Source organism: Manis pentadactyla, unplaced genomic scaffold (assembly GCF_030020395.1).
Source record: "Manis pentadactyla isolate mManPen7 unplaced genomic scaffold, mManPen7.hap1 scaffold_276, whole genome shotgun sequence".
Taxonomy (NCBI): domain Eukaryota; kingdom Metazoa; phylum Chordata; class Mammalia; order Pholidota; family Manidae; genus Manis; species Manis pentadactyla.
Window position 1 is genome coordinate 565 of NW_026644671.1, and position 15,344 is coordinate 15,908.

The 15,344-nt window shown below is 41.2% G+C and overlaps 1 protein-coding gene across 1 annotated transcript; it reads right to left on the reverse strand.

The window, feature by feature from the left end:
- Positions 1 to 222: 222 nt before the first annotated feature.
- On the reverse strand, positions 223 to 12,429 carry LOC130682334 (histone-lysine N-methyltransferase PRDM7-like; the record flags this gene model as incomplete). Its single annotated transcript, XM_057496712.1, is given in 9 exon segments — positions 223 to 416; positions 1,556 to 1,623; positions 2,024 to 2,295; positions 2,514 to 2,615; positions 3,244 to 3,358; positions 4,711 to 4,760; positions 10,323 to 10,430; positions 10,730 to 10,864; positions 12,393 to 12,429. Coding segments are annotated over 9 exon segments (1,081 nt in total), but the record flags the coding sequence as incomplete, so codon positions are not given.
- Positions 12,430 to 15,344: the final 2,915 nt, after the last annotated feature.

A 15,344-nucleotide genomic window follows, 5' to 3' on the forward strand; every position in this document is an offset into this window, starting at 1 on the left:
ATATTTTATGCACAAAGTATTACAAAAATCAGAGCAAAAATTTTAAAAGTAAAAACTGTTTCTAAGTGTCAAAGGCATATGAAATGAGTCCTTAATTTCTGAAGCATATGAATTGCAATTTTACTGACTTTACTCTGGATTTTACTCCTCTTAAGAGTTGGACTATGAAATTCCCAAGAATCCTTTCATTTTTTTTCCATTTTAAAGAAGAGTGGTGCTCACCTCTCTCTGCTGTGAGCTCTCCCTTCCACTTGCTTTCCTGCTCGATGCCCAGCTCCTCGCCATACTCATCTCCATACCAGACCAGCAGTTCACAGCCCGGCCTGACGACCTGGCACGTTCTGTAGAAGATCTGACTGTGATACTGAAAGGCCACCAGGTTCTGCTCCTCGTCGTCCCTGGCGCAGTTTACGTACCTGGGATTACAGCAGGCAAAAGGGAAGAAACCACCGGCAGTGAGTTCCCGCCACTTACCGTATCCACGCCCCGCCCCATGCCCGGTGTTTATGGCTGGCTCTGGCGCTGCCCCCTCCCCTCACTGCTCCTGGGGAAGCTTCTGTACGTACCTCAGTCTCTTTCACAATATCATGTGAATTCTTATTGCCAAGTCTTTCTTACTGTGCTCATCCTGCCTAGAATGCTTTCCTCCCTTGCCTAATTAAGTGTTTTCCAAAGCCTGATTTCAGACTTAGCCTCCACCTCAGTTTGCCATAAAATCCACTGATGTTTAGCTTCTCTAAGTTAAGTCTGTTTTGTAACACAGCACTTTGGGCTTGATTATTGACTCTGCTTCTAGATTAGCACGTATCAGCCTAACTTATATCCTGTTTTGAGATGCCTTTGTCCAAACTCTCCACCCTTTATTTAAGGTACCATTTACTTGCTTCCCCCGGTTTCTATAGAAAATGGAAGTCCTTTTACCTTAGCATAATCATTCACATTCTGTGTCCCCCTGGTAAGGGAAGGGGCTGGGTCATGAAGCCCAGAGGCCCGCAGCCATACTACAGCTTATTTGTACGCAGGCTTCAGAACCCAGTTCTAATTAGAAGTGAATCTAAGAAGATTTGCTGCTCTCACAGGTTAAAGATTTGCTGTCCTCCCTTGTTTTAATTCATCTTGGCACTGTGTACTTCTTGAAAAAATAGGAAAATTATAGTTAAATCTTGAAATCAATTTTTTAATGGTTTTGCAATATGTCCTCCATAAGGACATGGATTATAATGTGCTTAGTTAAAGAACTCCCTTATCTGAACTGGAACATAGTAAATGCCTAATAAATGTTGATTAGATAAGTTAAAGTGTGTGAATCTAGGCTCCTCAAGGTTTCTTCCAGGGCTGAAATTTTGTCTAGCATAGAGATTTATATTTTAGGGCACATACTATCTTTTTATTTCTTGTTTTTTTCTAAATAGCTCTTGAAATAAAACACTGTATGGAGTAAACAGAGAAACAGAGGCTTGAGGGAGACAACTGAGGGAGGCATGATGAGAAGGGAAGGAGTGTGGGCTTGTGAGAGTCAGATGTCCTCTCCGAAACTCAGAAAACCTGGCCTTACCTCATCCAATTGGCACAAGATTTGTCCTTTCCATCCACGTAAAAACAGGAGTTTCTCCCTGTGGTGATCTGAATTTCAGAAAGAGAAGTTAAAGGATTTTTTGCTGGGGGAGGTAACAGAAGAAGTGTTACACCGTATTGTTATCAATGTGCTTTCATCCTGCATGGATTCAGTCACCAACTGAATGTGACATGCTCCTCAGCCATCGTCTACATATCTGAGTCAATTTGCCCACTCAGAGCAAGGGCCCTGCAAGGGAGGAGCCACTTGTCTATGTCTGTGCTTCCGTGCTCCCACCTACTCTCTGATCTTTACCTGGGAGCTCCATGCTGATGCAAAGTCCACCCAGTACACAGAGCTGACCATGTTATCTCCATCCATGTTCTGGTATGTAGAAGGTCAGGTCCCATCAATCCACAGGAGGGATGTGGGAAGCCGGAGGACAGGGGAAGACATAGATGTTCTAACCTGCCAGGAATACCCGCTGTTGGCTGCCTCTTCATCTTCTGTGATGTGGCCCTCATAGGGGCCAAAGTGCAGATCCAATGGCAGATAAGATGTTTCATTCCACACTCCAAGCCCAGCCTCAGGGATGCTCGATGGTCTGATTTTCAGCCCAGGGGGCAGAGTGAGGGCTGAGCGGTTGGGATGTCCCTTGTCCACTGCAGTGTCCTTTATAAACACAGCGGGCCCATGAGCAGCACAACTGTCAATGAAGACGTTCTGACACTTCTCACAATCTGGAGGTGAGAGCAACAGGGGTCAAGGAAAGCATAGTGCACGTTCTTGGATGTAAAGAGCTCCAGAAAGAGTGCAGGCACTCACACCATTTAGCTTCAGTCCTGCATTCCAAGTCATTAGAGGAAGGGAATAATGTGGGGAGTGAAAATGACAACATGAAATTATTGTACCAAGACACAACAGCCTTCTCTGTGAGTGGGCCAAAAGGGTCACTTACAGAGGTAGTCGTCATCCTGGGGCTCGCTGACCTCTTGGTACACACAGCCCTTTCTTTCTCGTAGGTTATACGTCTTTCCTTCAGTCTCCTCTCCCCCAAGTTCTAAGTTGGAGAAGGGTAGGTAAGTGAGGTTGGTGAGGTCTGGAATGTTAGTCCCTGTTTGGTCAGGCAGTGAAATCTCATCCCATCAAATGACCCCCTGTCCTTCTACACACACTGGTTTTCACCCCATTAACCACTGGTGCAGAGACACTACCATTCAACACTGACCATGGATGCTCAATTGAATTTCAGTTATTCTCATTATCAGGTTAAACTTCCAAAGTTTGTACTTCGAAAATGGTTCATTCACACATTTATTCATTCAGAGAATATTTGTTGAGGGCATGTAACATGGTAGGCATTAAACAAAGGTCTGGGCATACAATACCAAGAAAGTATGGTCTGTTATCACAGATGGATTTATTGGACAACTTGCACAGGCCAATTCTTTTGTTTTTAAATTAATGTTTTCAAACAATACATGAGCTATGCATCCTTATCTTCACTTTACAAATGAACATTCAGGAACTCAGAGAATTTATAAGATTCCCCAAGGCCCTAGTGGTAACTTCAGGCCTCAGGTTAGTCCAGCTTAAACCCGGGCCTATCCAAAGGGCAAACCACATGCTTTCACCATATTCATCAGCCTTTCTAAAGGGCTGAGAGCGACTAAAGTTTTTCCTCTTACCCATTTTTTGTCTAGAGTAATGTCCAGAGGTACTTGCTTTTCCAGGAGGGGAAACTGGCTTCTGGGCCTGCTTGGAAGAGGAAATGTAGAAATGTACAGAGGATATCAAATACATCTGGAAAATGAGGTGACCAAACAGTGAGATTGGGAAGATAACCTTTATCTAGACGATAAAGGAAAGATGGCAAAGGTTGCAGACTGCCAGATCCTCAAAAGAGTGTCTGGAATTGGATTAGCTGGTTCCTGTCAATTCTGTCTGAATAAGGTTGTAACGCCAGCTGGTTTTCCTCTGTTTCCTGACCCATAAACTGGCATATATGTGAATTCTTAATGTTATAATGAACATGAAATGTCACACTGTTTTGTGACCAAATTATTTTGTGAGCTAATACAGCATGAATGTGAGATTAGTCTTGCTATCAACTTAACTCCTCACTTGCCTCCATATTTGAAGTCTATCTTATAGATACTATCTTCTGCATTCCCTGACCCTCTTACATCTAGTTTAATTTGTTTGATCTAGTTTAATGCGAATTACTCAGAAAATATACAGGGCCTTGAGCTGGGCCTGGGACTTCTGAGAAGAGTCAGGTATGAACAAGGTTCTCAAAGAGCTCCCATTTCAGAGGCAGGCTACACAGATGATTACAAATAAATGTGATGGCCTAAGTAAGGCTCGGAGGAAAGACTCACTTCCTCCTATAAGAATGAGCATTTGAAAGCAGTGCCAGATGGATGTGTTTTGGCTGAATAGTGTGTAGCCTATATGAAGTCCTTCAGCTATTTTCTTATTTGTTGTCCCTCAACCATCAAACCTGGAGTTCCTCTGGGCTGGGAGATGCCTCTTTTGATTAGAGTTGGGGGCTGTGAGGGTGGGGATCCTATCTCCTTCATATGGGACTATTCACTGTCAGTACTGACCATTTGTAAGCTTCCCTTAGTCAGAGGGTCTTAGCGCATCTCCCACTTTAGCATAGCGGACAGGAGCTTAAGTTGTTATCACCAGTAAGATGAGTGAAGTTATGAATAAAGACAGTGTGAGTTTTAGACAACTATGAAAGTTTTAATGGGCTTGTAAGTGGTTTAGAGAAGGAGCTTTGGGTCAGATTGCACTACCACTGAAACTGTGATCCAAGGCATGTAATCAAACATTTCTTTACCTCAGTTTCCTCATCTATCAATGGTGATGGTTATAGTGCCTACCTCATAGGGTTCCTGCAAGGTTCAAGTCAGGTTACTCATGTAAAATGCTTAAAATAAAGCCTGAAGTATTGTGAAAATAGAAACACGTGGTAGCTGCTTTGTTGCTGTTCTTACTTGCTATTAAAATGATAGCAGACATTGTGCAGAAGGGATCGGGAAAGGAAGGCAGCAGTTTCTAGCACACTCAGTGCCTTCTCCTCCTCTTACCTGTGTTTGGGTCCATGAGAAAGATTTTCTTGTCAACAGGATTTAGGAAATACTCACCTTCTGGTGTTTACTCCGTTTCACTCTGAAGGCCACCCAAGAAGGTTTGCCTAAAGGTGAAGAAAAATCAATGTTTCAGTTGGTAAATAATTCCAAACTCTGGAAATTCGCATTAGGGACATGGCAGTCTGAACTAGAGTGATGAGTACAAGGAGTATTGAAGGGCGATAGGAAAATGGTTTCTGAAGTAGCATCGAGGCTTTCTATTTGGGTCATCAACTAATTTTTTTAAAATGTTTAAAAACTAGAGAAAATGTCACTTATATTTCTTCCTATGTTCATAAATTATCTATTGCATTCATCGTTAAATAATAAATTGGCCTTTTTTGACAAAAATACCCAACAAACTGGGAGTAGAAGGAAATTGCCTCACTATAATAAAAGTCAAATATGAAAAGTCCACCTCCCACCTCGTATTCAACAGTGAAGAAATGAGAGCATTTCTTGTAAGATTAAGAACAAGCCAAGGATGTCCACTCTTGCCACTTCCATTCAAAATAGTACTGCAAGACCGAGCCAGGGAATCACACAAGAAAAGGAAATAAAAGGAATCCGACTTGGCAAGAAAGAAGTAAAATTATGTCTGGCTGCGGATCTCATATAGAGAAAATTGTAAAGATTCTTCCCAAAATCCTGTTAGAACTAATAAATTCAGCAAAGTTGCAGGATTCAAAATTAACACCCAAAAATGACTTGCACTTCTATGCACTAACAAGGAACAATCTAAAAAGGCAGCTAAGAAGACAATCCATTTTGAACAGCAACAAAATGAATGAAGTAATTAAGAGTAAACTTAACCAAGGAAGTGAAACACTTGCACACTGAAAATCAGAGAACATTGCGGAAAGAAATTAAAGAAAACACAGTAAATGGAAACGACACAGTCTCTTCAACAGACGGTGGGGCTTGAGAGTATCTACATGCAAATGAGTGAAAGTGGGCCCTTTTTTTGACATCATATACATAAATCAGCTCAAAGTGGATTACAGACCCAAATGGAAGACCTTAAAGTATAAAAACTCTTAGAAAAAAACAAGGGCAAACTTTTTGACATTGGAATGGGCAATGATTTCTGGGATATGGCATGAGAAGCACAAGAAACAAAATAAAATATAGATGAGACCACTAAAGATTTCTGTGAAATAAAAGGCAACGTGTAGAATGGGAGGAAGTATTTGTAAAACATACATCTGATAAGGGTTTAATATCCAGAGTATATAAGGAACTCCTACAATTCAGCAGTAAAAAACCAAATGACTTAATTAAAAATTGGGTGCTATGGAATGAATTGTGTCCCTGCAAAACTCCTATGTTGAAACCCTAACCCCCAATGTGATGGTATTTGGGGATGGAGCATTTCGGACTTAACTAGGGGTGGATGAGGTCATGAGATGGGGCCCTCATGATAGGATTGGTCTCATCAGGAAGAGAAAGATATGAAAACATATGAAAAGATGCTCAATATCAATAATCACCATGAAAATGCAAACAAAACCACAGCAACATGTCATCTCATACCTGTTAGGATGGCCAGTATGAAAATAACATACAATAACATGTGTTGACAAGGATGTTGGGAAACTGAAATGCTTACACACTGTTTGTCGAAATGTAAAGTGTCACAGCCACTATGTAAAACAGTATGGAGTTTCCTCAAATAATTAGAAATACAACTTCCCTATGATTTGGCAATCCAACTTCTGGGTATATATGAATAGAATTTGAAAACAGGATCTTGAATAAATATCTCTGCGCTCACGGCCACTGCAGCATTATTCACAGTATCCAAGGTATAAAAGCACCCTAAATGATGGATAAATGGATGAGGAAAATGTGCTATACACACAGACACACACACACACAGGAATATTATTCTGCCTTTAAAAAGGAGGAAATCCTCTCATATGCTAAATCATGGATGGACCTTGAGGACGTTACGCTAAACGAGATAAAACAATCACAAATGACAAATACTTATATGAAATATCTAAAGTAATCAAATTCATGGAAACACAAAATGGAATGGTGGTTGCCTGGGGCTTGGGGGAGGATCCCCTGGGGAGTTGTTCACTGGCAATAGAGTTTCAGTCATAGAAGACAAAAAGTCCAAGCAATCTGTTGTACAGCAATGTGCATGTAGTGAATAATACCGTGTTGTCAAAAGTAAATTCGAAATGAATCAAAGACCTGAATGTAAGTCATGAAACCATAAAACTCTTAGAAAAAAACATAGGCAAAAATCTCTTGGACATAAACATGAGCAACATCTTCATGAACATATCTCCCCGGGCAAGGGAAACAAAAGCAAAAATGAACAAGTGGGACTATATCAAGCTGAAAAGCTTCTGTACAGCAAAGGACACCATCAATAGAACAAAAAGATACCCTACAGTATGGGAGAATATAGTCATAAATGACAGATCCGATAAAGGGTTTACATCCAAAATATATAAAGAACTCACGCACCTCAACAAACAAAAAGCAAATAATCCAATCAAAAAATGGGCAGAGGAGCTGAACAGACAGTTCTCCAAAGAAGAAATTCAGAGGGCCAACAGACACATGAAAAGATGCTCCACATCACTAGTCATCAGAGAAATGCAAATTAAAACCACAATGAAATATCATCTCACACCAGTAAGGATCACCACCATCCAAAAGACAAACAACAACAAATGTCGGCAAGGTTGTGGAGAAAGGGGAACCCTCCTACATTGCTGGTAGGAATGTAAATTAGTTCAACCATTGTGGAAAGCAGTATGGAGGTTCCTCAAAAAGCTCAAAATAGAAATACCATTTGACCCAGGAATTCCACTTCTAGGGATTTACCCTAAGAATGAAGCAGCCCAGTTTGAAAAAGACAGATGCACCCCTATGTTTCTTGCAGCACTATTTATAATAGCCAAGAAATGGAAGCAACCTAAGTGTCCATCAGTAGATGAATGGATAAAGAAGATGTGGTACATATACACAATGGAATATTATTCAGCCATAAGAAGAAAACAGATCCTACCATTTTCAACAACATGGATGGAGCTGGAGCGTATTATGCTCAGTGAAATAAGCCAGGCGGAGAAAGACAAGTACCAAATGATTTCACTCATCTCTGGAGTATAAGAACAAAGAAAAGCTGAAGGAACAAAATAGCAGCAGAATCACAGAACCCAAGAATGGACTAACAGTTACCAAAGGGAAAGGGACTGGGGAGGATGGGTGGGAAGGGAGGGATAGGGGCAGGGAAGAAAGGGGGCATTACAATTAGCATGTATAATGTGGGGGTGCACGGGGAGGGCTGCACAACACAGAGAAGACAAGTAGTGATTCTACAGCATCTCACTATGCTGATGGACAGTGACTGTAATGGGGTTAGTGGGGGTGACTTGGTGAAGGGGGGAGCCTAGTAAACATAATGTTCTTCATGTAATTGTAGATTAATGGTAACAAGAAGAAAGATTTGAACAGTCATCTCATCAGAGAAGATTCACAGATGGCAAATAAGCATATGAAAAGATAAATAACAGTGATGCCATCAACTACCTATCACAATGGCTAACTAACAACAGTACTAACTACAGCAAAATACTAACAGCAGTAAGTGTGGAACAACAGGGAGTCTCATCCACTGCTGGTGGCACAGCCACTTAGGAATACAGTTTGGCAGATTCTACAAAATTAAATATACTCTTACCATATAATCCAGCAATCGCCATACTTAGTATTATCCCAAATAACCTGGAAACTTATGTCCACATAAAAAACCGCACATGAATATTTAGAGCAGCTTTATTCATAATTGCCAAATATTGGAACCAGTATCTTTCAAAGGTGACTGGATGAACAAACAGTTGTATCCATGCAATGGAATATTGTTCAGTGTGGGAAAAAAAGATCTATCAAGTCACACACACAGAGAGAGAGAGAGAGAGAGAGAGAGAGCAAACTTAAATGCATATTGCTAAGTAAAAGTAACCAGTGTAAAAGACTACATACTGTGTGATTCCAACTATATGACATTTTGGAAAAGGCAAAACTATAGAGATGGTAAGAAGATCAGTGGCTGCCAGAGGTTGGGGGGAAGGAGGATAAACAGGTGGAGCACAGAGGATTTTTAGGGCAGTGAAACTATTTTGGGTAAAACTGTAAAAGGTGAACACATGAAATTGCACATTTGTTAAAGCCCATAGAACTGTACAACCAAAGATTGAACCCTACTATAAACCGTGGACTCCAGTCAATAATAGTCTATCAGTACCAGTTCATCAATTGTAACAGATGTACCACAGCAATTCAAGATGTTAATAATTGGGGAAACTGTGGGCAGAGGGAAAGGGAACTCTCTGTACTTTCTGTTTAATTTTTCTGTAAGCTTAAAAATTCTCTAAAAAATAAAGCCTATTAAGTTAAAAAAAGTAATAATAATAATACCGTGTTGCCTACTTAAAAACTGCTCAGAGGAAAAACTTATTATGTTTTGTTTTCTTTTAAACCACAATAAAAATAAATAAATAAATTGACTGGGGTGGGGGTTTGAATTGCATCCAGATAGCGATGCACATATGTACGATAAACCATGGGCATACGGTTTCCCCCGAAGACTCTCCTTCCATGTCAGAACCTTTGTGGATTTCAGATCTCTTACACTCTTTTTAAGATCCTAAGGACTCAGAAATCTGTAGATGGAGAATAATAGACCTAACTCAAGCTGCCTTCCCCAGTTTAGGCAGACTGACTCCTCTTTTAAACCTTCCTGTCTGAGGGGCAGCAGAAGTGAGCCTCTCATTTCTGTTTTATAGTGATTGTACCTCATTTATTTAGCTGATGCTGTCTCTGGTTAGGGACAGGGGGGAAAGATCAGCGACACTAACTAGTTCTCTCAAACACTTTCTTGGAATCCAGGCAAAGAATCACATTCACTTTTGGGTAAGAACACCATGTGGTATGATTAAATATACATACATGAATCATGTAACTTTACATAATATATTAATCATTCCCTCTTCTAAGACATTTAATCCAATGACTGAACTATCATGAGATTAGTGTTAGAAAGCTCCCTTTTGGATTTATAGTCTAATTAAGATTTCCTTAACTGCCTTTTCATTAGTTAACAATGTTTACAAATGCAAATAACAATGATATATTTTAAAGTATGGAGAGTTAACACTGGAAAACCTACATAACCACCACCATTCAGTCTTATTGCAACATTCTGCTACAAAAAGCTTCAGGTCTTTATTTCTACTTCAAAAATCAAACACAAAAATAAAAATAAGCAGAAAACTAATCAATATACAGTGAAGCCACCTGCCAGCCCTTCCTTCTTCTCTTGTGGTGATAACTATTCTGAATTTGGTATTTCTTATCATGTTCCGATTGTTATACATCTGTTGCTTATTAGCATATCTTTAAATAACATATATAATTACTTTACCCATTTAAAAATGTTATATGAATAGCCTCTTACTGTATAATATGCTGTTCTATACCTTGCTTGCTTTGTGAACGTCTGTGATTTTGAGGAAATAGTGTTTCTGTTGTTACCTCCTGAGACCCAGCTGGTACCTGAACCCAGGTCAGCTTCAGGAAACCTTTAAATCCTCCTGGCTCCTCACCTTGCTGACTGGGCGTCCATTCTTCATCAGAATCCTCAGTGTCATCCACCTGGGGCTTGGTGGCCTGCCTGTGATGACGCATGACAGCTGGTCAAGGAGATCTGAGACCTGGAAAGAAGCAAAATCTTTGTCTTAAAAGGGAAGAGCTGGAAGGATGAACAAAGTACAGCAAGAAATGAAAGCACTATAAAGTCATAGCGACTCAGTCGGATATGCTGGGAGGGTGTAGAGTAAGGCAGGAGGTGAGCTCCGCATTACCGGTACTGGCCCCACACTGATACAGAGAGCATTTCCCTCTGGGTTTGTCTCCACACAGAAGGGAACTGTGGGCAGACGGAGCCACCTGAGAGAGAGCCAGACTGATGCAGGGGTTGAAGACTTGCTGCCCAGGCTACTCTGCACTCCACATGTCGTGTTCCCTATAGCGACCAGGGCTTCATAGTTCCTTTTCACATTCCTGTATCGGGTTTTCTCCCAGTCTCCCATCTCTGTCCATTCTTTCTTGGAGAAGTATCTGGAAATGTCTTTGAAAGCATCTCTGGCTCAGAGAAAATAATAGGTTCCATCAGTGATTTACTAATACAAGTCAGAACTGTGAGCTGGGCCTTCTGCTCCATCTTGCATGTAGGGTGTAGCCTGAGGCCGCTGGGTGGTCTCTGAAATAAGGGTGAAGACTCGGTCTCCTGACTGGGTCCTGAATTACTGTGCAAACACCAAGTGAGAATTTTCCCATCCCTCCCCTGACGTAGAGCAATTGCTGTTGCTAGGGTCCCATTTTCTCCCCATGTCTCAGACATCCTGCATGCACTCACAGAGAGGGTCGCCTACTGGTGCAGGATCCTTGCCACCGGGGCCCTCTTCCCCTCCTTCTTACAGACCCCATCTGGAGCCTGGCTTCACCTCCCACACCTCTCACCATGGCCTTCCAGCTCATTGCCTTTGAGTGTCCCTCGGAATGTTAAGAAGAAGAGTATGTAATTATGTAAATTCTGATAAGACAGTGTATAGACGCAACATAAATTACATATGGTTCAAAGATTTAAACACAGCTAATGGAATAATAGGTATATTAGAAAAATCACCAGGAGAGTTTTAAATCTGAAAGCATGTTTAAATAATGTAGGTCTAAGAAGGCCTCATAAATAACGCATAAGTAAAACCAAATAAAAGCAGAAAACCTGGAAAAAGGAGCCCCCATGCCAGTTACGGAGCTGACCTTGCTGCTGGCAAAGAACACACCCTTTGGATGTTTCAATTCCCCACAATCCCATGGTTGAGGCAAGTGCCTCCTCCCTGACAGCCTCTTGGTCTGCCAAGAGAGGTTAAAATCCTCACTGAATGTGCCCCTGGCTCAACAACCATACAGCGGCCTGTGGTCCTGACATCCTTGGCCTGCTGGTTGTAAAAAACCTGTTTTTTTTCATACCTTTTGAGAATTAAGTACATGAGAGTGAGTGTGTCTCTAAGCAGGCAGTTTCTCACTGCGTGGTCTTGTAGAGCCACTGGCTACCTTGGCTCAGCCAGTGGGGCCTCCAGTGGACTCTATGGTATGGAATAATCTTTGAGACTCTTACTGCTCCCTGAGCAAGAATCTCCTTACCATCCTAGCTTTTGGTCTCTGCTCTTTCTGAAGGAGAAGAGACTGGAAATGAGCCAACTTCTTCTTTGGGGATGGGTGAGGAATGTGGTCAGGGGTCAGGTGTGACTCCTGGGCTCCCACCTCCCAGGGACATAAATGATGCCTGTATGCCTTTGGAGGGCACAGGGGCTGTTCTGGGCCCATCTTGAGATGCCGAGACCTGACACCTGAGGCAGGAGCCTTGCATTTACCACCAGCAGCAACACTGCCTTTTTGGTAAGTGGAGAGCTTTATGCCTCTGTGGGAGGACACCAGGAGCACTGCCCAGGTGACTGTCGCCCCGGCCTTCAGTTTGACCCCTCCTCCCTTGGGTTTCAGGTTCACCACAGCTGCACTGGGCCATGAGTGATATGAAATCTACTGCTTTTCCCACCTGGCATCTGTTCTCATGCCATGTCCAGCACCTCAGCTTTCCTGGAACTAGGTCTCACCTGCTTCAGTCCAAGCACTTCCAGAGGCAGACCCCATGTTCCAACCATCTCAAAGATGGGCTATGATCCCAGTCTAGCCAGCCACACATTGTATCCTCTGGGTGCTCTGATGGGTTCAGCGATGAGAATGTGAACAAGCCAGGCTAAAGGCATTTAAACCTGTGGCTTTTCATGGATCTCCAGAGAAGGAGAAACCATTCCTGCTAGAATGGATGGTGAGTGGGTGTCGGCCTGTAGCTGCTGAAGGTCCCAGATGCAGCAAGAGAGTTTGTGCCCGTGAATGGGGCCACCCCAAAGGCACATAGTACATTGGAGGATTGGAAGAGAGTCCAGGTCACACTGTAAGAGGGTGAACAGCTGGACCTCCCAGGCCCTAACCTGATCTTAAACTTGCCTCATATTTTTCCATTAAAAAATAATTTATTCTACTTCACTAGGTGTGTCCACTGTCTTGCAAAAACAAATTCCTAGTTGACATATCAATATCAGTAATTCCTGAGAATCCCTCCACCTGGAGTCCTTGCTGGGTGGGGCAAGCCTGGGAGAGATGAAGACGTTGCGTGGGGCCAGATCTCAAGGGGGCTGCCACACAGCTCTGTCCTTGTTCCTTCCCAGTCCGGGGAGAGGAAGCCCTGGAACAGTGACAGGAGAATCAAGATCAGAGCAGAAAGAAATAAAATCGAGAAGAATAAAACAATAGAAAGAATCAATGAAAGCAGGAGCTGCTTTTTGGGAAAATAAACAAAATAGATAAACCCCAAGCCAGACTTATCAAGGAAAAAGGAGAGTCTATACACATGAACAGAATCAGAAATGAGAAGGGAAAAATCACTATAGACACCACAGACACCCAAAGAATTATTAGAGAATACTGTGAAAAACTATATGTTAACAGACTGGATAACCTAGAAGAAATGGACAACTTTCTAGAAAAATACAACTTTCCAAGACTTCCAGGAAGAAATGTAAACTCTGAGCAGACCAATTACCAGAAATGAAATTGAATTGGTAATAAAAAAACTACCTCAGAACAAAACTGCAGGTCCAGATGGCTTCACCACTAAATTTTATCAAACATTTTGTGAAGACCTAACACCCTTCCTCCTTAAAGTTTTCCAAAAAGTAGAACAGGAGGGAATACTTCCAATCTCATTCTATGATGCCAGTATCACTCTAATACCCAAACCAGGTAAAGATACTACACACAAAAAAAAATTACAGACCAATATCCCTAACAAAAATAGATGTAAAAATACTCAAGAAATTATTAGCAAACTAAATTCAAAAATATATCAAAATGAATATCCATTATAACCATGTGGGATTTATTCCAGGGATGCAAGGATGGTGCAATATAAAAAAATCCATCAACATCATGCACATCAACCAAAAGAAGGACAAAAATCAAATGATCATCCCCATAGATGCTGAAAAAGCATTTGACAAAATTCAACATACATTCATGGTAAAAACTCTCTACAAAATGGGTATAGAGGGCAAGTACCTCAACATAATAAAGGGCATATATGCCAAACCCACAGCCAACATCATACTGAACAGCGAGAAGCTGAAGCTTTTCCTTTAAGATTGGGAACAATGCAAGGATGCCCAGTCTCCCCACTTTCATTCAGGATAGCACTTGATGCCCTAGCAATGGCAGTTGGACAACACAAAGATATAAATGGCATCTGGATTGATAAGGAAGAAGTTAAACTGTTACTGTTTGCAGATGACATGATATTGTACATAAAAAACCCTAAAGAATCCACTCCAAAACTACTAGAACTAATATCTAAATTAAGCAAAGTTGCAGGATAAATAATTAATACACAGAAATCTGTTGATTTCCCATACACTAACAATGAACTAGCAGAGAGAGAAATCAGGAAAACAATTCCATTCACAGTTGCATCAAAAAGAATAAAATACCTAAGAATAAACCTAACCAAGGAAGTGAAAGACCTATACTCTGAAAACTACAAGACACTCTTAAAAGAAATTAAAAAGGACACTAATAAATGGAATTTATCCCATGCTCTTGGCTAGGAAGAATTAATACTATCAAAATGGCCATCCTGCCTAAAGCAATCTACAGATTCAATGCAATCCCTATCAAAATACCTACAGCATTCTTCAATGAACTACAGCAAATATTCTAAAATTCATATGGAATGACAAAAGACCCCGAATAGCCAAAGCAATCCTGAGAAGGAAGAATAAAGTGGGGGGAATTACGCTCCCTGACTTCAAGCTCTACTACAAAGCCACAGTAATCAAGACAATTTGGTACTGGCACAAGAACAGACCCATAGACCAATGGAACAGACTAGAGAGCCCAGATACGAACCCAAGCATATATGGTCAATTAATATATGATAAGGGAGTCATGGATATACAATGGAGCAACAAGAGTCTCTTCAACAACTGGTGTCTGCAAAACTGGACAGCTACATGCAAGAGAATGAAACTGGATTATTGTCTACCTCCATATGCAAAAGTGAACTCGAAATGTACCAGAGACCCGAATGTAAGTCATGAAATCATAAACCTCTTAGAAGAAAACAGGCAAAAATCTCTTGAATATAAATATGAGCAATTTTTTCTTGAACATGTATCCCCGGGTAAGGGAAGCAACTCAAGAATGAACAAATAGGACTACATCAAACTAAAAAGTTTCTGTACAGGAAAGGGCATGATCTGTAGACCTAAAAGGCATCCTACAGTATGGGAGAATATATTCATAAATTACATATCCAACAAGAGGTTAACATCCGAAATATATAAAGAACTCACATGCCTTGACACCCAAACAGCAAATCACCCAATTAAAAAATAGGTGGAGGATATGAGCAGACACTTCACCAAAGAAGAAATTCAGATGGCCAACAGGAACATGAAAAGATGCCAACATTGCTAATTATCAGAGAAATGCAAATTAGAACCAGAATGAGA